General features: G+C 36.9%; 3 protein-coding genes and 1 long non-coding RNA gene across 12 annotated transcripts in view; 1 reads left to right on the top strand and 3 right to left on the bottom strand.

Moving 5' to 3' along the window:
* Positions 1–17113, top strand: part of LOC128021997 (uncharacterized) — a 336783-nt gene extending 319670 nt beyond the window's left edge. For both annotated transcript variants that reach the window (XR_008185831.1, XR_008185830.1), the window contains exon 4: positions 16967–17113. This is a non-coding gene — a long non-coding RNA (uncharacterized LOC128021997). The remainder of the gene's footprint in view (positions 1–16966) is intronic.
* Positions 1–18243, bottom strand: part of LOC128021971 (E3 ubiquitin-protein ligase TRIM39) — a 362874-nt gene extending 344631 nt beyond the window's left edge. For 3 of the 4 annotated variants that reach the window (XM_052609112.1, XM_052609126.1, XM_052609088.1), the window contains exon 1: positions 18164–18243. The gene's annotated coding sequence lies outside the window, so the exon portion shown is untranslated. The remainder of the gene's footprint in view (positions 1–18163) is intronic. The other variant, XM_052609110.1, reaches the window with a different exon arrangement.
* The window catches only part of LOC128021977 (E3 ubiquitin-protein ligase TRIM39-like), a 50323-nt gene extending 32045 nt beyond the window's left edge, over positions 1–18278 (bottom strand). For both annotated transcript variants that reach the window (XM_052609166.1, XM_052609165.1), the window contains exon 1: positions 18164–18278. The gene's annotated coding sequence lies outside the window, so the exon portion shown is untranslated. The remainder of the gene's footprint in view (positions 1–18163) is intronic.
* LOC128021978 (E3 ubiquitin-protein ligase TRIM39-like) overlaps positions 13111–25899 on the bottom strand; it is a 244745-nt gene continuing 231956 nt past the window's right edge. Inside the window, exons 1-8 of one of the 4 annotated variants that reach the window (XM_052609172.1) lie at positions 18164–18308; positions 17457–17540; positions 16555–17108; positions 16347–16442; positions 14268–14501; positions 14050–14188; positions 13922–13948; positions 13145–13785 (exon numbers count right to left, since the gene is read on the bottom strand). In XM_052609172.1, the coding sequence (XP_052465132.1) occupies positions 13238–13785; positions 13922–13948; positions 14050–14188; positions 14268–14501; positions 16347–16442; positions 16555–17108; positions 17457–17520 (1662 nt within the window). In that variant the 5' untranslated portion in view covers positions 17521–17540; positions 18164–18308 and the 3' untranslated portion in view covers positions 13145–13237. Of the gene's footprint in view, positions 13786–13921; positions 13949–14049; positions 14189–14267; positions 14502–16346; positions 16443–16554; positions 17109–17456; positions 17541–18163; positions 18309–25899 lie in introns of those variants that run through there. The other 3 variants (XM_052609171.1, XM_052609170.1, XM_052609167.1) reach the window with 3 other exon arrangements.

Raw genomic sequence — 25899 nt, forward strand, 5'->3', positions numbered from 1 at the left:
AAATGAATTTTTTTTTAGTTCCGAACAGAATTGAAAATTTGAAATGGACATAAACCGGTTAATAACGTTATTTTATCATTCCGTTTAATATTTGACATTTGCTGTCAACCAATCAGGAATTCCAGCAGTAGCCTACATCATACGCAAATGTGACTCTGAAGCAGCGAGTGAAATGTCTGCTCAGCTGTGAACAGTCAAGTCTCAATGGCAATGCACCGCCTTCAGGGCCGGATTAAGACCAAATTGGGCCTGATGACGCAGCGCAAAAAGGGCCTATTTTTTCCAGCCATTGGTGCATGTGCATTCAACACTCAGAGACCTGCATTCCCGCGGGACCCAGCGCATCCGAGTGCGTCACGGTACAATATTTGATCGGTGAATGCGGACGCGGGTGGCAAGATATTATTGTGTGCGGGTTGCGGGAAAATAAAGTTATTTGCGGGACTCCCGCAAAGTGGAAATATCTAGCAAAATAAGATTACTAAAAACAGATAAACCTTTATTTATAATAGACTAAAATAAAATAAAATAGACTTTGCGGAATGGGAGGATGCTGATGAAACCATGGACAGCGACGTGTAATTCCATTCCGAGATAGCGAGAGATCCAGAGGTGGAAAAGGCGATATCAAGAGTTTCCGAGATGAAGCAAAGTAACACGCCATGTAGGTTACTCTCCATTCCAGCTCCCAGCGCACCATTGGAGAGGCCTTTCAGTAATTACGGTCGCATAAATGCGCAGAGATTAATTCATCTGAAGCCCTCATCAATGAACGACATGCTATTCCTGCTCAGACTATTCTACAATATATATATTTTTTAATTCCGTTTATTTTTAATTATTTATTTTGCTAAATATTTAAAATGGGTCTATTTTGTTAGAGGATTTTTATCTTTTATTTTTTTCGTTTAATGTTTGAAGAAGGCATTCTTAAGCAGTTTATGCTAATTTTCCTTTGAACATTAAATAAATCCAGGTTTATTATTATTATATAATTCATTAGGCTATACTATAGCCTAATATGTATATATTTACATTTCTTACTATTTTCTGTATTTAAAATATGTATAAATATTTTAAAAGGTTTTCCTGCATGGTTTATATATATATATATATATATATATATATATATATATATATATATATATATATATATATATATATATATATATATATATAGCCTAGAGAGAAAGAGAAATTTGCAGTAGTCCCTATATAAGTTTTTTAGAGAAAATAGACATAGGCCTAATGCAAACACAAAAGGTTTACAAACATTAGGCTATTTTTCTTTTAATAATCATTTGTTATTCAAATACATCGGGAATACGGAAACTTTGATTTGGTGTCGAATGAGAAACCCAACGTTGGTTTCAGTTTCGTTTTAGTCTAAATTAATCAGTTTTGGTTTGTCGTTAATATTGCTATAGCTTCTTATATTTGTAATTCTTGTTCTTTTCTAAAAAAAACTAAAATTAGCCTAGCGAAGCTTCACAAATTTCCCAGAAGCTGAACAGTTTTCATTTGCTATTAACCTCAAAATAATAATTGAATGAAATTTGGAGTCCAACTGTCGGACGCATATACAGCGTTACTTATTATTTACTATTATTCTATATTCTTTATATTAAATAACATTTTAGCATCCAGATACATCGGGAACATGGAAACATTTGATGCTGAATGTCTTAAAATACTTGATAGAAAGTGTTGATAGATTTCTTTTTTTTTTTTTAAGTAGCTAGGCCTAGCTTACATTTGGACCAAATCTGATGCAAGCTGTAAACTGTAAGCGTTAGATCTCTATTTTTTCCTTTTTTTTGAGTAAGGAAAACTCTATACTTTATTATTATTAAATTATTATTAGGCAAAGTATAGGCAAATAATATTGTTTTTTAAAATAAGGTTATTAACCGGTATTTCTTCCTCCCGAACCGGTTTCGGAACGGTAATAATATCAGAGGAACGCAGAACAGAAACGTTAAAATATCGATTCTGCTCGGAGTGAACCAATTTAATTTTTTTTCGTTTTCAAGCCCTAATTATAATCACATTTCACTTGAATCAAGTCAAAGGTGTAATCTGCAGATTGTCCTGTGATCACAGAAATCTGTCTTCGATGCACTTAGGGCTTCAAGATTACTCCAGAGCACTCGTAGATCTACGATGATTTTCAAGTGCTACTTAAGTTAACAAGCTATTGGGAAAAAGACCGTAATATTAAGATCAGTCGTACGATCGTTTTTACGAACTTCTTAGACTTACGAAGCTTTTGGGAAACCCGGGCCTGGCTGTTCAATGAAGAGAAAGAGAAAATGTAAAGAAATAAACACGTTAAGAATCCGTAGAAGGTAGGACTCTCATTATGTTTTTAGGAGTATTATTATGTTGTAATGTTCGGTTGACCAATCAGCGGAGAGGGGCGTTACTGTTTTTCATTTTTCAGATTTTAATATTAAATTAAAAAAACGAATTATATGAAGGTACAAGGACAATGTACAGCTGAGGTGCGCGAGCTGATAAAGCACGAGTGAATATACAGTTAATCACTGGAAAGATTGTAGCTCGGTCAGGTGTGTCAAAAACAAGTAAATAAAACCATGCACAAAACGGTAGGGAGGGAGAGAGAGAGAGAGAGAGAGAAAGAGAGAGAGAAAGAGAGAGAGACCTATGAACAGCTTTTATTACACAAATTTTAAAACAATCTTCAATCAATTATTTAACCAACAAAGAAAAACAAATATCAAATACCCATAACCCTTTTTCCTACCATTATCATCATATATAATTATACATGAATTTGTAAATTGCCATTGCAGTCAACATCACAAATACAGTTATTTATAGCCCACTTAAACTTAAAATCTTCAGTATTCTCATTCAGTCGATAATATTCAGATTCTATTCTTAACCTTGACTTCATCAAACCCTCATAAATCAGTACCACATCAGTTTGTCCCACACCAACTATTTTACTTTCACGAGAGAGCCAAACAGCTAACTTTGCTTGTCCGAAAATAAAATTGAGAAAATGATAAATCTCCCTCTTGCTACGTTTGTATTTAGGTCCATAGATATAAAACTCAAGTGTGAAAACTTCTCCTAATGTCTGACACCACCTCCAGGAATTTGAAAGAGAGGCAATAACCTGCTACAGTCAGCAAACAAATGAAAAACTGTCTCCTGCTGTTCACAGAAAGGACACCCTATCCCCGCTAGTGGATCAAAATGTGCTCTGTGTCTGTTTGTAGCTATAATACCATGTACAACACGCCACTGCTACCTTTCGGGGAAGAGTCTTATCCAAAATAAATCTGTCCATTTAGTCTCTTTTACAGTCTCAGGTGCACAACAATGAAGAACTTTTACGCATAAAAAATATAAGTAGCTTTTTCCCCAATGTCTCTGAAACGTCCAAGTTTAGGTGTCTTAAAGGATAGAATACCACCTTCACTTTCTTGCCACAAACCAGTCACAGCTGTAATATCCAGTTCTGGGAAAGAAGAGCCAGCATTTTCTTCTTTGTGTAAAAATAAAGAGTCTCTGTAGTCCACGGCATGCTCTCATAGAGATGGTTCAACAGCCTTTGCACAACTCGGACTGATCTTATTCCAAGCTTGGTAGCCAGAGTATCTGCCGAGATCCATCCATCATCAGTCATTAAGTGTCTAATTTTTACAATATTTGCAGACCATAAAGCATTCCTTACAGACGTTGATTTTAGAACATCCACATTGATTTTTGGGTTCAAGATCAAGGGTTCTTCCAATAACCACTGACCTTGTCTAATACCCCTCTGAACCTTTATGGGGACACTGAGACCGCCACCGATTTTTAGCAAGCAAGTTGCCTCATTATAAAGCAATTTTATACATGAAATAATTTTTTCTCCAAATCCAAAAGCCTTCAGAGTCTCAAAAAGAAAAATATGATCAACTCTGTCAAAGGCTTTTTCTTGGTCCATTGACAAAAACCCAACATCAACATTGTTGTAAAAAGCATAGTCATACAGATCCCGCATCAAATGTAAATGATCTGCAATAGATCTGCCCCTTACACAATATGACTGATCCTTGTGAATCATTTCATGCAGTACATCATTTAACCTTTTAGCAACACACTTAGAGAGAATTTTATATTCTGAACATAGGATAGCTACAGGTCTCCAATTTTTTAGTAGCGTCAAATCTCCCTTCTTTGGAAGCAATGTTAAAATAGCACGCTGACAACTTCTTGTTAAACATCCTTCACTTATACATTTCTGAGCAACTTCAAAAAAATCAGGACCAATAATAATCCAAAAACATTTATAAAATTCGGCAGGAAGTCCATCAATCCCTGGTGCCCGTCCTGATGAGAGATCCATTACTGCTGAGGTCAGTTCATTAAAAGTAAGTTGTGCTTCCAAAAGTTGTTTTTTTTCTATAGATAGCTCAGGAAGATCTTGTAAAAGTTGATGTCTACATTGTTCATTTAAGGACTCAGCAGAATATAATTCAGTATAAAAATCCACTGCATGCCTAGTGCCTACGCATCCTTTCCGTGTCTGAAACAAGGTGTCCATCCTTATCTTTTAAAAACAACTTATTTTTTCCATGTTTAGTCTTCCGTTCTAAATCAAAAAAGAAGGATGTAGGAGCATCTATGTCTCTTTTTGTTAAAAAACTATTTTTTATAAGTTCTCCTTTGACTTTTTCATCAAGGATTGAATTCAAACAGTTTTTCTTTTCAGTCCACATATCCTTCAATTTAGGAGAAGCGTTTACAATCATATTCCCTTCAATAATCTTAAATTCTTTCTCCAATCTCTCTAATGTTTTCTTCAAACACAGGGTAGAGTGAGAAGAATATTGTTGGCAATACTCCTTAATAAACACTTCCCCAATCTCCCACCACTGAATAATATTGTCATATCTTCCTTTCTCAGTCTTCCAAACTTCCCAACAATTCTGAAAATTCTCACAAAAGAATGTGTCTTCCACCAATTTAACATTAAAATGCCAATAAGAACTCTTATAGGTTTTTGTTATGAGACTACATTCAACTGTGATTAGTTTGTGTTCTGAAGAAGAGACAGGAGTAATCGTTGAATTCAGGCTCCTGTTCCTCATATTATGAGATAGATAAAACCTGTCTAAATGAGCAGAAAGTGTGTCATTACTAAAACTCACCCAAGAGTACTGTTTAACTAAAGGATTGTTTTCTCTCCATACATCTGATAAGTGAAAATTATTTACCAATCTAGCAAGACAAGTGTCAGACACTTGATGTGGTTCTTCCCCATTCCTATCGAAAACGAAATCTAAAGTGCAGTTCCAGTCTCCACCGAAAACAACTAAATCTCCATCATGTTGTTGTCTTAAAAACTGTTCTAACTTAGAAAAGAGCCTTATTCTCTCAATGACTAAATTTGGAGCATAAATGTTCACAAAAGTAAAATTCATATTATGTATTTCAGCTCTAACAATCAAGAGTCTTCCAGGTCCCAATTCATTTTTCCACAAAATATTGAAATTGAGAGAAGGAGCAAAAAAAATTCCCAGCCCTGCACTTAGATTATTCCCATGACTAAGAAAGTGTTCTCCCTTCAACTTCATTGTCTAAGTTACTGGGAGTTTCTTGCAAGAAGATAACATTTAACTCGTTCAAATTAATAATCTCAGAAAGAAATACACGTTTTTTCATATCCCACATTTAGTGATCCTACTCGTAAGATCTCCATCAGAAAGAGAGAGGAAAGAAAGCAATAAAGAAAAATTAAAACCCATCATGAGTCTTTAACTTTCCCCTTCGTTAATTGCTCCTTTCCAAACGTTTTATTTTTTTGTCTAGCAGATGTGATGGGTTTCTTAAGCCGAAACCTTTTCTGTTGAGAGAGCTCAGTACAATTACTCATTTTTCTCAAGATCAGGAAAAAAGTCACCAATTTCTACTCCTGCTTTCCTATGGAAGCATATGGGTAGCATTATTCAATTTGGGATGTAATATGCAAAATGACAATGCAATATGTAAAATGGCAATGCATTTCTGTATTTACATTTACATTTTCCAATACATTTGTGCAACGTTTGGTGCAAAATGAAAATGAAAATTAAATTACATAATTTTCATTTGCCATTTACTACACCAGTTTTAATATGTAAAATGAATATTAATTTTAACGCTTTATAAGTTGCAAAATTAAAATTAAAATGTATTACAGAAATGATTAGATATGTCTAACATGTTAAAGCAAAAACTGTGGCAAAATGATCATTTAAATGCTATTTTTCTTAAATGCATTAACACTCACAGTCAAGACACTTAAGATTACATTTTCATTCGGTGTCCCGCAATGAATGTAGCAAAACTCAATGTGCACATTGAAAATGCATTCCGAGCCGATCACGTGTCCCCGCCCTCGCGCCACGTCAATCATTGTGTGAACAAGGCGGGGCTTACAGAAGGTCAGAGACTCAAATCTCAAGGAGCGGATTCAAGTGAGACAAGATGGACAAGACAGTTGGTCCGTGTATGTTTTGATCATTTCGGTTTATGGCTTCAATATTTCATTCGCACTTGTGGGCGGAGCTGAAACGCTGCTTTCATCTGATTGGTCGAATCGGATCGGTTTTCATCTGACAGCCTTCAGCTCGGTCTTGTCATTCTTTCAGGCAAAATAAGAGTCAGTGCGAGTGAAGCACTGTAATGTCTGAAACCACCGCTCACTGTTCATTAGCATAATATTTGAATCAGATGTATCTGGGCACATAATTCGTGCTGCTGAGACCTGCAAATTATTTTCTAGGTTGTAGTATTGTATGAATATTGTCCCACTGATAAATACAGTGCAAATAGTTCTGTCCCTTTGGATAACAGTAAAGTGGAAATAAATATAGTTAAATTTATGAAATAAAATTAAATAGGATTTTTTGGGAAGGTAAGTCTGGCCAGTTATACAAGCAACACTAGTCAGACGAGTCTGAAGATCTGAGCTGAATTGGGTGAAACATTAAAGTTCTAGTCTGTGTCAATTACTCTCATAATAAATAATAATAATAATGTTACCTGTATTTTTCGGTATAAGTTACATCAGTCCAAAAATACGTCATGACGAGGAAAAAAACATATATAAATCTCACTGGACTATAAATTGCATTTATTTAGAACCAAGAGAAAACATTACCGTCTACAGCCGCGAGAGGGCGCTCTGGGGTAGGCTACAGGAGCACTGAGCAGCATAGAGCTAATTTTACTATTTTTATTTAGAAATGTAACTATATTCATTTTTACAATTATTTATTAATGTCACACACACACACACACACACACACACATACCTAGTGCCTTATGACTTAAAAGATGAGAGTGGTAAATGTTACAGACATGGAACTGTTCAGTCTATTATTGATTTTAATTTCCACTTCACTGTTATCCAAAGGGACAGAACTATTTGCACTGTATTTATCAGTGGGACAATATTCATACAATACTACAACCTAGAAAATAATTTGCAGGTCTCAGCAGCACGAATTATGTGCCCAGATACATCTGATTCAAATATTATGCTAATTAACAGTGAGCGGTGGTTTCAGACATTACAGTGCTTCACTCGCACTGACTCTTATTTTGCCTGAAAGAATGACAAGACCGAGCTGAAGGCTGTCAGATGAAAACCGATCCGATTCGACCAATCAGATGAAAGCAGCGTTTCAGCTCCGCCCACAAGTGCGAATGAAATATTGAAGCCATAAACCGAAATGATCAAAACATACACGGACCAACTGTCTTGTCCATGTTCTCTCACTTGAATCCGCTCCTTGAGATTTGAGTCTCTGACCTTCTGTAAGCCCCGCCTTGTTCACACAATGATTGACGTGGCGCGAGGGCGGGGACACGTGATCGGCTCGGAATGCATTTTCAATGTGCACATTGAGTTTTGCTACATTCATTGCGGGACACCGAATGAAAATGTAATCTTAAGTGTCTTGACTGTGAGTGTTAATGCATTTAAGAAAAATAGCATTTAAATGATCATTTTGCCACAGTTTTTGCTTTAACATGTTAGACATATCTAATCATTTCTGTAATACATTTTAATTTTAATTTTGCAACTTATAAAGCGTTAAAATTAATATTCATTTTACATATTAAAACTGGTGTAGTAAATGGCAAATGAAAATTATGTAATTTAATTTTCATTTTCATTTTGCACCAAACGTTGCACAAATGTATTGGAAAATGTAAATGTAAATACAGAAATGCATTGCCATTTTACATATTGCATTGTCATTTTGCATATTACATCCCAAATTGAATAATGCTACCCATATGCTTCCATATTCCCTTTTGTTTCATCGAGAAAACTATAAATTTGTTCAACAGTGTACAAATCACTTTCTCTTTCCATCTCAGACCACTGTTCCTCTCTCTCACTATCTTCAGTACTCTGAGATAAACCATCCATTTCATCTCCTACATCCTCCTCTGAACATTTTGAGTCACTAGAGAGTGTTGTATCACATCCTCTACACTGCATTCATTCACCATCTTATCCGTAGCACCACGAGCACTAGCGCTTTCCAACAGTATAACTGCATCCAGGCTGGTCATCACTCACAGTTTTAGAAACAAATCCACTCACCTCATCTTGTTCCTTCACCTCCTCCGTCACTCTATCAATCTGCGCAGTGTCTTTATTCCTTTCAGTCGCTTGAAGTTCTCCATTTGATTCTTCAGCTCTAGATGCAATAGTTAAAGGCAGATGTTCATCGCGCACTTTATGCGGACACGAGTCGCGTTTATGTCCGACAACTCCACAATCGTAACATTTCAAGCTCTCTGTGCTCGAGTACTCCATGTACGAATTATCTTCGTGTTTGACTCGAAAAGAAACTTCTAAGGATCGATCTTGGGCGCTTAAGAACATAAAAATTTACGTCGAAAAGACAATACATGTTTTAGCGCCGAGTTTTTGCACCCCAATGGAATCGATCTCATGGGGCTTGCAATTTTTCCCAAATCGCATAACTTCTTTTATTATTACATCGTTTGAAACAAACGGCGGGACATTTGAAATTGTGATTTATTTTAGTAGCTGGCCAGACAGCGGTGAAACCGGAACAAAAGCTTCCTTCATCCACAACCCATCCACAGTCAAAATATTGACTAACGCTTCAGCTTTCAAAAATACTACGACCGCTTTGTTCATTCGCGAGCCAGAGATGATGTTATCAAACCCAATCTTTTGTCCTACCGCCACCAACAAACCTTCAACCGTTACACCTGCTTCCGGCACACACCGGCAGCCATTACGAAGAAGGCCGTTCCTTGCACCGGAACAGACACCATACCGACACTCGGTGCTATTTTTTTTTTTTTTTTAACAATTAACGTAGGGGGAAAGAAACAATAAAGATAAACTAAATCAAAGAAAAAGAAGGGTAAAAAAGAAAGGAAAGGAAAGAATGCTATCCACCACACACGATGGACCTCACCCTCACCGGAAGAGAGAGAGAGAATTTTAACATCCTTTATTACAAATATAATTTACCACACAATTAAATTACAATATTCATTTATATATAAAAATAAAATAATAAAAAAATAAAAATAAAACTCACAAACGTGTAAAAACCAAATCACCTTCGAAAACAGAGCACAGAGCTTCATTGTAACACCAAATTTCCTCAAAAGCAGCAAGATCATCCATATGTTTATAGTATCTAAAATCTATCAGTATTCTTGCTTGTACCATGTTTGAAAACAATGTAACCACATTCGGTTCCAAATTTTGTTCCATCTTTTTCTTTCTACTTACATAGATGGCCAGTTTTGCCTGGCCTAAAATAAAATTCAGCAATTGACAAATAAACCTTTTCTTCCTTACATATTTACAACCAAAAATAAATAGCACCATAGAAAAAGATTCATTACAATTCTTAAAAATACTGCCTAAACACAAAAATAAAGATTCCAATCTAGCACAATTCACAAATGTATGAAAGATGGTCTCTCTCTCCGTGCAAAAAGGACAACCCACATCAATCTCAGGATTTATAATTGAAGTAAAAGCATTGACAGCGACAGCACCGTGAAGAATTCTCCACTGCAAATCACCTGTTTTTTTGGTCAACGGTGGTTTATATAGTGCTCTCTACTCAGGCTTCTTATCCATATTCAGCTTAAACAAAGCACGCCATGGAGTATCAGTTCCCTCATTTAACATTTTTTTGTTAAAATTAATTACACAACATTTATACAGAACTTTCCCAGTGCATGAAAAGAAATCTACACACATGGAATCAACAACTTCAAAAAAGACACCAGAAAACCCTTCTAAATTCAAAGAAAAAAACAAACAAGGAAAAGAGTCTCGCGCCCTTCTGTTGTGTGATCTTTGATGTTCAATAACTTAGCACACGCATTTGGATTAAAACTAAATCGTAAAAAAAAAAAGCATCATATATTTTCAGCCTTAAGCATACATGCCTTTCTGGCGAAATTGAATCTAGCAGTACATTACTACTGTTCCTCTCATTCTGCAACAGTACAAACACACGCACTCTTTGCACATGTTTTCTTGCTTGAGTGTTTCTGCATTATTTGAGTGGCATTGCATTATTACAGCAAAGCGCATCATTACAGTTTAAGTCGCTGCAGTGGAGCAGCTCCATTTGTGAATAACTGCTCTCACTGTGGTTCGCTGGAGTCCCAAATCTTTAGAAATGGCTTTATATCCTTTTACAGACTGATAGATCTCAATTAATTTCTTTGGCTCTAGGCATGATTTCTAGCTTTTGAGCATCTTTTGGTGTACTTCACTTTGTCAGGCAGGTCCTATTTCAGAGATTTGTTGATTGTGAACAGGTGTGACAGTAATCAGGTCTGAGTGTGGCCAGAGAAACTGAACTCAGGTGTGATAAACCACAGTTTTAACAGAGGAGCAAACACTTCTTCACACAGGACCATGTAGTTTGGGATTTTTTTCCGCTTAATAATAAAAACCTTCATTTAAAAACTGCATGGTGTGTTTACTCGTGTTGTCTTTTACTTTTATTTAAATTTGTTTGATGATCTGAAACATTAGTGTGGCAAGCATGCAAAAAATAAGAAATCAGGAACACTTCTTCACACCACTCTACTTTTTAATCTTCATTCTTGTTAGTCAGTGCTAGAAACATGTCAGTGTGGCTTGTTCTGATGCATTCGAAGGTTATAGAAAGGAAGATATGACCAAACCTGCAAAGGAAGATGATTGGTTAAGAGTCAGATACACACTGTGCAAACAAGTAGCCTACTATTTCTGCAATGTTTAGTTAAAATAACTTTGATTGCCTTTATTATGAACAGTGAAGTGAAATATGATTCTGTACTTTAATTCCATCAGTCAGTTCACTGTTGGACTATTTTTCAGACTAAAAAAAAAGTGACCCTGGAGCACAAAACCAGTCCAAATGAGATCTTTACATCATCTCAAAGCTGAATAAATCATATTTCCATTGATGTATGGTTTTTTATGATATGACAATATTAGGTTGAGATACAACTCTTTGAAAATCTGGAATCCAAGGGAGCAAAAAATCTAAATATTGAGAAAATCATCTCTTAAGTTGTCCAAATGAATTCTTAGCGATGCATATTACTAATCAAACATTAAGTTTTGTTATATTTACAGTAGGAAATTTACTAAATATCTTCATGGAAAATGATCTTTACTTAATAATCTAATGATTTTTTATTACGTAAAAATGATCATTAACTTGGAAATGACCATAGTTCGCTGAAAAGATGAAAGAACAATACTCTAAAAACTAAAGGTGCCTCAGAAATCCTTTTGAGTGCTGGAGGAACTTAATCATTTATTTTAAGTGCCTCGAAGCTCTTTTTCTCATCAGATTGTTCCTGGAGGAACCATTCTAGTCTTTGCAGTTCATGTAAGAACTCTTTGGATGTTTGAAGCACTTTGTTTCCAGTTCTGAGCTTCTGGAGTCACTCCTTCATTACACGAGAACTCAAAGTGCTCCAGAGGTTCCTGGAGGAACTCAAATTATTAAAAAGGGTTATTGTAAAAGTTATTCTTTTTTCTCCAGATTGTGCTTTTATCTGCCTTGGTTGGATTTTACATATATTTTGTTGTATAACTTAAATACCGCAATAACTAAAAATAGTTTTATTGAAATGTTAAATCATTTGAAGGTGAATAGTTTTAGGACTTTATATGATAAATGAGGGAAGTCTGAGTGTACACACACACATTACATACACTGTGTGTGTTATTGTAATAGACATTGTGCATTTAATTACTCCACAACCATTAATCAATTCACTAATATGACAAAAAATAGTCTTGAGCTTTGCTGACATCTAATGGAAAATGTTAGGTACTGCACCTAAACAAATCCTAAAAGCTTTTGAAGATATCAGTTTAAGATAAGTTTAACATGTTTTATAAAATATTTCTAGTATAAAAATGTTGTCATGAACTAAAACCTCTATAACATTTCTGTTTCACTTTAACTTTTTTTTTTTCAGCTCAACAATGAACTGCCAAAGTTTGTCCTTTAAATGAGGCCGGACTTATTTCTGTGCTTCAAAACTTCAAATTTTTAATGAAAGTTTTTTTTGACACTGACATTTGTGTCCTCTAAATACCTCCAAAAACAGTGACCAGAAATGTAAATAAAAACGAAGTTGATTCTCAGGTTTTCCATGTTTTTTTTTAAATAATCGCAAAACCATAACCAATGATTTTTTTAACACGACTTAACAAAAAAAGAAGCCCAAATTCGTGTAAAACACGTGATAAACATTGACAATGGATTTTTCCTAATTATTTTCAGATTTACATGTGGTAAACAAAAGCTATAGGATAATATGAAAATATTGAGTATAATAATATGAAATAAATGTTTTATGACCTTCGTTTGTGATGTTATGTATTTATTGTGTATTGTGTTCTGCTGTCTCACTCCTTATAACAGAAAGATCACAGCATCTCAGTTCTACAGACATTATCAGAGTTTTGTTGTTTTGGCAATTTCACTTTGTCAGGGAGAAAAATGTCAGGAATATTTATGAAAAGTTGAACAAATAATAATTTACTGAACAAGCATTATATATTTACATTAAAAATATGTGATACAAACTTTTGGATTTAAAAAAACTAAAGCAAATGATAAAAAAATAGCAGCACATAATGTTTCCAGATTTTTTATTATAAATGTATTATTTTAATCTTTCATTTGATAACTGTGTAAATTCATTTATTATAACTGACAGGTGTGATGATCAGTGGGCTTGAGTTTTTACCTCCATCATTAGGGCATGGGCTAAATAATGGATAGAGTTTTTCAGTGAAAGACTGAGCAGTGAAAGAGTAGATATGAGAGCTGGACTCCACATCATAAAAGGAGACCAGACCCTCCTCATAATCCACAAACACACCGACCCGCTGCGGCTTCACTCTCAGAGACAGAGAGACAGGAGGATCATCACCGGCTTTATATTCATCTCCATTCCTCAGAATCACAGTCCAGTATCCATCACTGGGTCTCAGTGTGATCGGTCCCTTCCTGTTAATGGATTCTCTGACCACTCCTAAATCCCATTTAGTCTTTCCCTTCACCTGCACCTCAAAATAAAATCTCCCTGAGGAGAATCCCTCCTTTCCCAGGACACAGGCACAGTAATCAAATCTCTCTGGTTTGTCTGGGAGTTTCTGTCTAATGTCTCCATCTCTCACTTGTTTTCCATCATCAGACAGAATGAGATCAGGATGAGCTGTATCAGGATCCAGAGTCACATCCACTGAGAAAACAGAGAATACAGATATTCTGTGATGCTGATGTTTTTAGTTAACCCAGTGTTGAATCAGATTGTAGTGCAGTAATGAAGCAGTGAGTGTATGAATGTAAACTAGTGTAGTGCAGACAGCACACTGTACCTGCATACTGCTGCATCCACTTCAGCTCTGTAGAGACACATGACAAGAAAACAATCAGATCTGAAGCTTATATTTAAAGAACAGAGTACACTATCATGTTTCTATCTGATCAGTGTGTATTGATGTACCAGTTAGTGTGAGTTTCTCATCTATAGTGTCCTTCAGTTGAGTCAGATCTCTCCTCAGAGTCTCCAGACTCTCATGAGTCTTCATACTGATCTCAGGCCAGTTCCTGGTGTTTCTAGAGCTGCACAGGGATGAGTGAATCTACAGCAGGAGAGAGGAGAAATCCTTCAGCATGTCATATCCTGCATTATGATTGATCAGAGAGATCATGTTGACTGACCTGTAGGAGGTGGAGGTGATCTTCAGTGTGTGAGAGCTGCTCCAGCTCAGTGTTTCTCATCTTTAGCTCAGTGATCTCCTGCTCCAGCTCTTCAATCAGCTCTTGCTCCTGTTTCTCTGCTGCTTTCTGCTGCTCCTCCATCATCTCCAGCAGTTCAGTCTGATGTCTCTCAATGGAGCGGATGAGATCAGTCAAGAGCTCCACACGGACTGCTTTCTCCTTCTCTGTGTTTCTCTGCTCAACCAGGACAGGCAACACATTATTAGCAGTGTTTGCTAACAGAAGAATCTGTGTAACTATTGCTCATACATTTTTGTTCACATACATAGGCTACATGTGTTTTCAGAATCCCTCAAATGAAGAATTAAACTTCACTCTGCACCCTGGACGAGAGCAGAACAAGCCCTGGACATTTTACTTCTTGTTTTATTGGCTGTTGCTGAATATTTTAGTCTGATAGTCATCTGTCATTCGTTTGATTGTTTGTTTATTTTGTTATTGTTATGTCTGTCAGTTCTTGCCTCTTTATTTTCTTTATTAAAACATTTACATTCATTATTTATTGAAAAAGTAAGTTGATCTTACTGAAATCCTCTTCTGAGACTAAATTTTAAAATGTATCTCCTCCTAGAGCTTTCAAGCTAAAACCGGCAAACTCGGGTCAGAGCTTCAGACTGGTCTTATGGACAGTTTATGGATTTCATAAACCAGACTATCAAAACTACCTAAAATCCCATAGACTTTCATTGAGGGGGTGAACATTTTATACAATAAAACTTAAGGTGTATTTTAGCTGTCTACTGCCATAGCAACGCTTAAAAACTCTCTACTGAGAATGCATGCTAGTCACTTGTTAGTCATGTTAACATTATGCTAATCACTTTGCTAGTCATGCTAGCAACATGTTAGTCACTTGACAATCATGCTAACAACATGCTATTCACTTGCTTATCATGCTAATTACATTCTAGTCAATTGTTAATCATGCCAATGAAATGCTAGTCACTTGCTAGTCATGCTAACAACAAGCTAGCCACTTGTTAGTCATGCTAACAACATGCTAGTCACTTTGCTGATCATGGTAGCAACATGCTAGTCATGCTAGCAGCATGCTAGTTCCTTGCTAAACATGCTAACAACATGCTAGCCACTTGCTTATCATGTTAACAACATGTTTATAACATGCTAATCACTTGTTAATAATGCTAATGACAAGCTAGTCACTTGCTAATCATACTAAAAATATGTTAGTCACTTTGCTAATCATGCTAATAACATGCCAGTCACTTATTAAACATGCTAACAACATGCTACATACATCTTAATCACTTGCTAATCATGCTAATGACATGCTAGTCACTTGCTAGTCATGCTAACAACATGCTAGTTGCTTGCTAATCATGCTGAAAATTTGCTAATGACATGCTAGTCACTTTCTTATCATGCTTGAAACATGCTAGTGACATGCTAACAACGTGCTAATCATGCTAATGACATGATAATAATGCTGGAAACATTAATTAATGAAACGTTAATGAAATGATAGTAACTTGTTAGTCATTATTTATATGTCTATTATCTCTTTATTTTTTTGATAGGTTTTATAGCCTTCAAAACTTGTGAAAGTGACATTCAGCCAAGTATGGTGACCTATACTCAGAATTTTTGCTCTGCATTTAACCCATCCGAAGTGCACACACACAGAGCAGTGAAAACACACACACACACACACACACACACACACAGTGGGCAGCCATTTATGCTGCGGCGCTCAGGGAGCAGTTCAGGGTTTGATGCCTTGCTCAAGGGCACCTCAGTCGTGGTATTGAAGGTGGAGAGAGAACTGTACATGTTTACCACAATTCCTGCAGGCCCGGGACTCGAACTCTCAACCTTTCGATTGGGAGTCTGACTCTCTAACCATTAGGCCACGACTTCCCTTTCAAACTACTTTAAACTGAAAGATCTAAAATTTTAAGTTTCTTAAAACTACTTAAACATTCTGGCTAGGCCTTTTCAAACCTAAAAGTCTTTCCACAAACTTAACTATCTACTTTTATTCTATTATTTTAAACTCACTTTTCTGACTTCTGCTGAGTGTTTGATGTCTTGAATCTTCTTGATTCTGTTCTGGATCATCAGCTGCACGTCTTTCTGTGTCTTCATCAGTTCAGTCTATAGAGAGAACAACACAGACACATTTATCATAACACAGATTAAACTCACAATATGAAATCAAATCAGATTCATCATGATATCAGTCCTTTAAAAGAATAATAACGTCTACCTTCTTCTCTTGACTCTCCTCTTCTATAGGAACAGTGTTGTGGTTCTTGTGGTCTGTCTCGGTGCAGAATGAAAACACACATGTCTGATCATCTCTACAGAACAGATCCAGAGGTCTCTCGTGTTTCTGACATATATAGTCCTCCAGATTACTCACAGGATCCATCAGTTTGTGTTTCTTCAAACCTGTCACTCTCAAATGAGGCTCCAGGTGAGTTTCACAGTAAGAGCTCTGACACACCAGACACGACTTCAGCGCTTTCAGCTTTCTTTCCTCACAGATGTCACACAGAACTTCAGTTGTTTTCTCAGGACTTTTCTTCTTACAGTGATCTACGAGCTCTCGGAGTGTGGTATTAATCTTGAGATCAGGTCTTTGCTTGAATGTTTCTTTACAGTATGGACAGCTGCAGGTCTGGCTGTTGTCCCAGCACTTATTCAGACAGATCTTGCAGAAGTTGTGTCCACATGGAGTCGAGACTGGATCAGTGAACACATCCAGACATACAGAGCACTGAATCTCCTCAGACAGTGAACTCATGGAGGATGACATGACTGGAAAGAGACATTATTTAGGATTAGTGTGAACTCCTTCAATACTGTTTATGAAGAATCCCATGATGCACCTCATGAAGCTGGTTGAATGTAAAGAGTGTTTAGAGACAAAGAGTGCTGAAGAAACTCAAATATAAAGAGATCATGTACAGTCAGCTGGATATTATTGTAAAATGAACCCAGACAAGCTGATCAGAACCTAAATGTGAAGCTCATAAATACATATGTACAATAATTATTATTGTTAAGATGAAATTATTTGATCTGCTTTACATTCATGAACTGTACATATTCAATATTATAAAAGAAAAGTCAAACTCAAAGTGTTTTTCTGGGTTATTGACTTACATGGAGGTAAACTGTCGATACTCCGTGTTCTGGTTTTTCTTGCTGTTAGTGAAGATTCTGCCATTGTTCTTTCCCTCTTAAAGCCTTTTAAAGAAAAATGATAGTTTAACTGGTTAAAATGTGAGAACTGATAGTGATGGAAACACAATCATTCGTTTGAAACAAAGTGAGAGACTCGTAAACTTACTGAGCAATCTGAACTATGACCTGCTCTACAAAGTACAAAGTACAAGCTTTATATTTTCCAACAAACATATATATATATATATATATATATATATATATATATATATATATATATATATATATATATATATATATCTCCTTATCAAAAATTAGATTAATCTTTCCACAAAATATATTATATGATCATAAGTTATTGTGTAATGTAAAAGTGATTTTCAGCTGCAGTGAAGCAGGTTTGTGTTCAGTTTGTCTGCAGGTCATTTACTTCCTGTTTTATCTGTTTGTCTTTATGTCGCGTGTCAAAATGACAGAAACACCAAACTTTGTTCGATCTAATGACATACTGTTAATACAATTCTGATATCATTTCAGTGCAGTAAACATCTAAAGTATCTGAGTATTTGACACACTTAAACCTGCTTCTGTTCAACTCATTCCAGTCTGACATAAACCCTACTAAACCAGACCACTGTCATTAGAAACCTGTTCAGGACAATCTCTCTTATATTTCTATCACTTACCTGTGAGTATCAGATGTGTTCACAAGGGTCTCTGAACGACTCAATATTCAGTTGTTTAAAGAGTTCGATGGTTTCTGGCATCCATGTTGTTGATCAAGTAAGTTTCACTTTCTCGGAGTCTCTCACTGAACTACAGTGATGTCAGAGCTGCTCAGGGTGTGTTCTATGGAAAGCCAAATGGGTCAGAATTCGCACGCTTTCCACATTCAATATTTAAACAGCATTTAAATAAGCACTGTTAGGCAGTACGTTATGCCAGAAGAGGTGAAATTTGTTTTGTTTTTTTACTTTGTGTCTGGATAACGTACGTGTAGATAAATGTCTGGATAACATACGCATGGATAAGCGTACATATGAATAAGTACATTAATAATCATTTGTATTGTCCTATTCTTCCCCAAGGAAAGCTTTAAGGTTGTAATGATCATGATAACAGTACCTAAAGTACACATCTGTCTCCCCAGTGGCATAGTCTGGGTGTGCAGGATATGCAGGTACATATGGGCCTGGGCAGTTTGGAGGCAGGCCGAACCGGGGGGGAACTTCTAATTAAAACAAGGGAACCAATAGAGCCCTGCATGGGCCGGCCCTTGTCCTACATCTTATGATCACACTTAACACCGGAGTACCACAGGGCTGTGTGCTGAGCCCAATCCTCTACTCCCTTTACACCCAGGACTGCAAGCCTGTGCATGGATCCAACTCCACCATCAAGTTTGCAGATGACACCACGGTGATTGGCCTCATCAGAGACAATGATTAGACGCCTACAGGGAGGAGGTACAGCACCTGCCCACATGCTGCGCTTGTGTGCAATCGAGAGCATCCTGACCAGTTGCATCACAGTCTGGTATGGGAACTGCTCAGTGGCTGACCGCAAGGCACTGCAGAGGGTGGTGAAAACTGCCCAACGCATCACAGGGACACCACTTCCTGCTATTGAGGACATATAGAGAAAACGCTGTCTACGTGGAGCTCCTCAAGGATTCCTCTCACCCTGATCACAGACTGTTTAACTTCCTGCCCAAGGACCAGCAGATTCAGGAACAGCTTTTTCACTACAGCTGTCTTCTTGCTGACACCCCCCCCCCCTCCACACACACACACAGACTCCTCACCCCTCGTCATCACTACATCTGATTTACAAAAGAACATACAAAAAAAAAAAAAAAAAAAAAAAAAAACAGTAAACTTGTTATTACTTGCACTACTGTCTGTTCATCGAGAATACTGAGTAATTCATTTGCACACTGGAATATTTTCTATGCACTTTACTGTCCATTGCTCTAGTGTAAATGATGTTCATATGTTCATAGTTCTGCCTATAGTGTACATAAACTTTTACATAATCCATCTGTATAGTATGTTCATAGACCACACTGTTAACCCTTGCTGTATTTTCTAGGGTAAATAACTGTAAAATATACATACAGCTGTGCTTTAAGTGCTGCTCAGGAGTCGCTGTCCGTTTGTCAAGTGCTGAAATGTCACATTATAGAATGACTCTTTATTGTAGTACACGATCGTTTATTAACGTTAACTTAAAGGGGGGGTGAAATGCTTGTTTTCACTCAATATCCTGTTAATCTTGAGTACCTATAGAGTAGTACTGCATCCTTCATAACTCCAAAAAGTCTTTAGTTTTATTATATTCATAAGAGAAAGATAGTTTGTACCGTTTTTTCCCGGAAAAACACGACCGACTGGAGGTGTGACGTGTGGGCGGAGCTAAAGAATCACGAGCGCCAAAAAAAATAATCTCCATCCACTGGTCCCTTAATGCTGTTTTTTTTGGTAATCTGTGCAGGGTTGTCTTGCCCTGGCAACCAAAAATACACTTCTTTTGTGACATTTCGCAACGCTCTCGCTCTGATCAGTGAATTGCTCTGCTATACGGGAGCGCGCGCTCTTCCGGCAGAAGTGTCTCAGGACCCATATAAGGAAATTCCGCTCCATCTAATGTCACACAGAGCCATACTCGAAAAAAACTTTCTGAAACTTGTGACAAGCTGGAAGGAGTATTTTTGGAACAGAAATACTCCTTCAAACATACAACTTAATTTTTGAAACTTTGTCCATGTTTAGCATGGGAATCCAACTCTTTAACAGTGTAAAAAAACTCAGTATGCATGAAATAGCATTTCACCCCCCCTTTAATGCTGCGTTCCAGACAGACAATGGGATATAATACAATATTATATTATAGTGTACAATATTATACTTTATATAATAATATATAATATACTTTAAATACTTTATATACCTATATATTATGTTAGGTAAAAATTGTTAGCCCTAATGCACTGTAAGTCGCTTTGGATAAAAGCATCTGCTATATGCATAAATTTACTTACATTTATTCATTTATATACAGTATAGAGAGAGAGAGAGAGAGAGAGAGAGAGAGAGAGAGAGAGAGATACGTTTTTTCTGGGTCCAATTCATAGCCGGGATTCGTGCACTTCAACAAGTTATTGACATATACCCCTACCCCCCACTCCCACCATAGTCTTTTTTTTTCAGTCATTTAATTTAAATGTGTATTTCTAATTTCCCTTCCTTTTTTAATTAAGTAATTTATACATTAATTAAAAAAGCAAAGAAAACGAGTTATAAAGTGTGCAATAAAACACAATCAAATCCTTATATTATAATCAGGGCTCTGAACCAGTTCAAGGAACGAAAACGAAAACCCGAAAAGAATGAAATTTTGACAGGAACAGAAACAGAAACGAAATGAATTTTTTTTGTTCCGAACAGAATCGAAAATTTGAAATGGACATAAACCGGTTAATAACGTTATTTTATCATTCCGTTTAAAATTTGACATTTGCTGTCAATCAATCAATCGATCACCTTTATTTATATGGTGCTTTAAACAAAATACATTGCGTCAAAGCACTGAACAACATTCATTTGGAAAACAGTGTCTCAATAATGCAAAATGATAGTTAAAGGCAGTTCATCATTGAATTCAGTGATGTCATCCCTGTTCAGTTAAATAGTGTCTGTGCATTTATTTGCAATCAAGTCAACGATATCACTGTAGATGAAGTGACCCCAACTAAGCAAGCCAGAGGCGACAGCGGCAAGGAACCGAAACTCCATCGGTGACAGAATGGAGAAAAAAACCTTGGGAGAAACCAGGCTCAGTTGGGGTCAGTTCTCCTCTGACCAGACGAAACCAGTAGTTCAATTCCAGGCTGCAGCAAAGTCAGATTGTGCAGAAGAATCATCTGTTTCCTGTGGTCTTGTCCTGGTGCTCCTCTGAGACAAGGTCTTTACAGGGGATCTGTATCTGGGCTCTAGTTGTCCTGGTCTCCACTGTCTTTCAGGGCAGTAGAGGTCCTTTCTAGGTGCTGATCCACCATCTGGTCTGGATACGTACTGGATCCGGGTGACTGCAGTGACCCTCTGATCTGGACACAGACTGGATCTGGTGGCTACGGTGACCTTGGAACAAGAGAGAAACAGACAAATATTAGCGTAGATGCCATTCTTCTAATGATGTAGAAAGTACAAAGGGTGTTATGGGAAGTGTTTCCGGTTCCGGTTTACCTAATTAATGCAGCCTAAAAATCCTTTAACGGATTTTGATATTAAAAGCATATTAGTATGTTATGTGTATGCCAGGTTAAAGAGATGGGTCTTTAATCTAGATGTAAACTGCAAGAGTGTGTCTGCCTCCCGAACAATGTTAGGTAGGTTATTCCAGAGTTTAGGCGCCAAATAGGAAAAGGATCTGCCGCCCACAGTTGATTTTGATATTCTAGGTATTATTAAATTGCCTGAGTTTTGAGAACGTAGCGGACGTAGAGGAGTATAATGTAAAAGGACCTCATTCAAATACTGAGGTGCTAAACCATTCAGGGCTTTATAAGTAATAAGCAATATTTTAAAATCTATACGATGTTTGATAGGGAGCCAGTGCAGTGTGGACAGGACCGGGCTAATATGGTCATACTTCCTGGTTCTAGTAAGAACTCTTGCTGCTGCATTTTGGACTAGCTGTAGTTTGTTTACTAAGCGTGCAGAACAACCACCCAATAAAGCATTACAATAGTCTAACCTTGAAGTCATAAATGCATGGATTAACATTTCTGCATTTGACATTGAGAGCATAGGCCGTAATTTAGATATATTTTTGAGATGGAAAAATGCAGTTTTACAAATGCTAGAAACGTGGCTTTCTAAGGAAAGATTGCGATCAAGTAGCACACCTAGGTTCCTAACTGATGACGAAGAATTGACAGAGCAGCCATCAAGTCTTAGACAGTGTTCTAGGTTATTATAAGCAGAGTTTTTAGGCCCTATGATTAACACCTCTGTTTTTTCTGAATTTAGCAGTAAGAAATTACTCGTCATCCAATTTTTTATATCGACTATGCATTCCATTAGTTTTTCAAATTGGTGTGTTTCACCAGGCTGCGAGGAAATATAGAGCTGCGTATCATCAACCATTCACGAATTCCAGCAGTAGCCTACATCATACGCAAATGTGACTCTGAAGCAGCGAGTGAAATGTCCGCTCAGCTGTGAACAGTCAAGTCTCAATGGCAATGCACCACCTTCAGGGCCGGATTAAGACCAAATTGGGCCTGATGACGCAGCGCAAAAAGGGCCTATTTTTTCCAGCCATTGGTGCATGTGCATTCAACACTCAGAGACCTGCATTCCTGCGGGACCCAGCGCAACCGAGTGCGTCGCGGGACAATATTTGATCGGTGAATGCGGACGCGGGATATTATTGTGTGCGGGTTGCGGGAAAATAAAGTTATTTGCGGGACTCCCGCAAAGTGGAAATATCTAGCAATATAAGATTACTAAAATCAGATAAACCTTTATTTATAATAGACTAAAATAAAATAAAATAGACTTTGCGGAATGGGAGGATGCTGATGAAACCATGGACAGCGACGTGTAATTCCATTCCGAGATAGCGAGAGATCCAGAGGTGGAAAAGGCGATATCAAGAGTTTCCGAGATGAAGCAAAGTAACACGCCATGTAGGTTACTCTCCATTCCAGCTCCCAGCGCACCATTGGAGAGGCCTTTCAGTAATTACGGTCGCATAAATGCGCAGAGATTAATTAATCTGAAGCCCTCATCAATGAACGACATGCTATTCCTGCCACCCGATTCGAACGTTATCACTCGATTGAATGGGGCGTTATCAGCGGTTATCAGCCCATAGAAATGGGCCAGGAGGGGCCTCCTGTGCCTACTAGTAGGCTCAGAAGGCCGTGATCATCCATCCAAATGGTTGATCACCCACAAATATACAAGAGAAGACTCCAGATCCAATCCCAGAATTCCTGCTCACCTGTAATCGGAAGTCTACTGGACGAAAGCGGCAACGTTGCGATATTTTCTGCTTAATATTTTCAGGTAAGACTATTAAAATTATAAAACTGAGCATTTAAACTGTAATGGAAAACAATACATACACTCGTATTGCGTGTCATGATTGTTGACATGAGATAACCGTATTGCGATGTGTCTGCAAACGTTATCGCTAGACAATATTACGTTATTAGCGTGTCGTTACGTTAACGTTGCATGCTTTATTATGTGAGCATTAAGGTTGCTAATATGAGTGTGTATTTACGCCTGAAGCTAATGGGGGAATTAAGTTTCGAGTTAAACTGTCAAAATGACTTTTTACACTCATACCGGCTTATTGCATATTGTGAATGCTCGATAACGCCTCACTGAAGCCGGATCATTGGACTAATGTAGCCCATATTGACTTGAGGGAAATATTAAACAAGATGTATTTTACGGATGTTTGGAAACCTTGCGATCTTGACTAGAGTGTAAAATAAAGTTCTGTGGGTTTGGATCTATCTATCTATCTGTCTATCTGTCTGTCTGTCTGTGTCTATCTGTCTGTCTCTCTCTTTCTCTCTCACTCTCTCTCTAAAGCTTGCTAGCTGTGTATATATTTATATAATTTATATATATATATATATATATATATATATATATATATATAGCTAGCTGTCTGTCTGTCTGTCTCTCTCTTTCTCTCTCTCTCTATAGCTAGCTAACTGTGTATATATTTATATAATTTATATATATATATATATATTTAGCTGTCTGTCTGTGTCTATCTGTCTCTCTCTTTCTTTCTCACTCTCTCTCTAAAGCTTGCTACCTGTGTATATATTTATATAATTTATCTATCTATCTTGAACTTGAAAAATAAAAACCAAAGGTCTGTCTTTCTGATTAGCTGTCTGCCTGCCTGTGTTACATTAATTTCTTTTTACCTAAATTTTTTGTCTCCCTTTACAGCATACATTTCCAGCTGGTTGCAAGGACTTCTGTGGCAAGTTTGTTTTATTACTTCCATGCTCTATGTCTTTGTTGAACTATCCAAAATTTGGTTTTGGGCTGTTTAGAATTTATTGTTCACAAATCTGTCTTGTGAAAGTTTCTCTCTGTTTGTGTTTTAGGTTGAAGATGGCCGAGAGAGATAAGCTGTACAGTTACTAATCTAGAAGCATTAGGCAAGAGTGTCTGAGAACGATGGTATGATCTGCAAAATGTATTTTTTTATTACTGATTTATTACTGACTATCTATTTCTTTATTTGTTGTTATTCAACAAGAGAGAACTCCCATTAATGGGAATCAAAAGGAAACCCTGAAATCATGTTTTAAGGATGGAATGACATGAGTTGGTTCAGAATTATTACCAAGAGCTGCATCAGTTACTGGTTTGGACACCAGTGTCGTAGAAATAAGGTTTACTTTTGTGCCACACTAACAAACATCATGTCAAATAAATAAATCATTCTGCTGCACTGCTTGTATAAATGATGTGTTTTGTTAACATTCGGTTTAATTGGTGTAATACCTTTTTGCTATTTTTTAGTTTTTCAGAACTGGATTGGTAATTACAAAAGATCACAAATGACTAATGCTTCGTCTGAGCCCCGGCCATCAAAGGCCAAAGTTCACATTAGAGAGCTGTCGCCTTACAATCTTTTTTGTAGGGACAAATTCAAAAACAAAGGTGAGAAACAAAATTTAAAGACTATTTATTTTTTTTATACTAAATTGTTTATTTTCATACATGGTGGCCTTTTTGACATAAGGTTTATGAGGGTCATGAAACGTCATGAAACTAGTATTTGGGAAGTACTTCACTCACACAAATTACATTCATCAGTTTAAGAATGCTGAGTGTATTGAAAAGAATCATCAGGTCATCTACTTTGCAAGTTATCTTGTTTTTACAGAGTTGTTACAGATAAATGGTTTTCACAACCCAAGTACTGATTGCATTGTATGAATTTACTTTAGAAAGGAGATGCTGACTCTAATGCGTTAGGTTTTTCCTCAGGCACAGTGAATGATATTAAGGGCAGGTGGGCCACATTGGGGGAAGATGCAAAGCAGAAATACATTCAAGAGGCAGCAGCACTGAGGGCACATGGGCAGGCGCAGGACCTAAACCCTGAGGTGAGGGATGCCCGAATTAAAATGCACTTAAAGAAGCTGAAGTTAGAGGTTCATTTGCTAAGCGTTAGTGGTATTCTTAAATTATTAGATGGAAGGATGATCAACAGCAATTGTGGTGTGAGCAAGACATTGTGTTAGACAACTGGATTGTTTATCTCTAGTTTTTATCATAATTTCAAATGAGTTTGTTACAAAAATATTCCAAGGCTATCAACATCAAATATTCTCACATTGAAGAAATTGTCAAAGACTCATACCACCATCTCA

Source organism: Carassius gibelio, chromosome A11 (assembly GCF_023724105.1).
Source record: "Carassius gibelio isolate Cgi1373 ecotype wild population from Czech Republic chromosome A11, carGib1.2-hapl.c, whole genome shotgun sequence".
NCBI classification, from domain to species: domain Eukaryota; kingdom Metazoa; phylum Chordata; class Actinopteri; order Cypriniformes; family Cyprinidae; genus Carassius; species Carassius gibelio.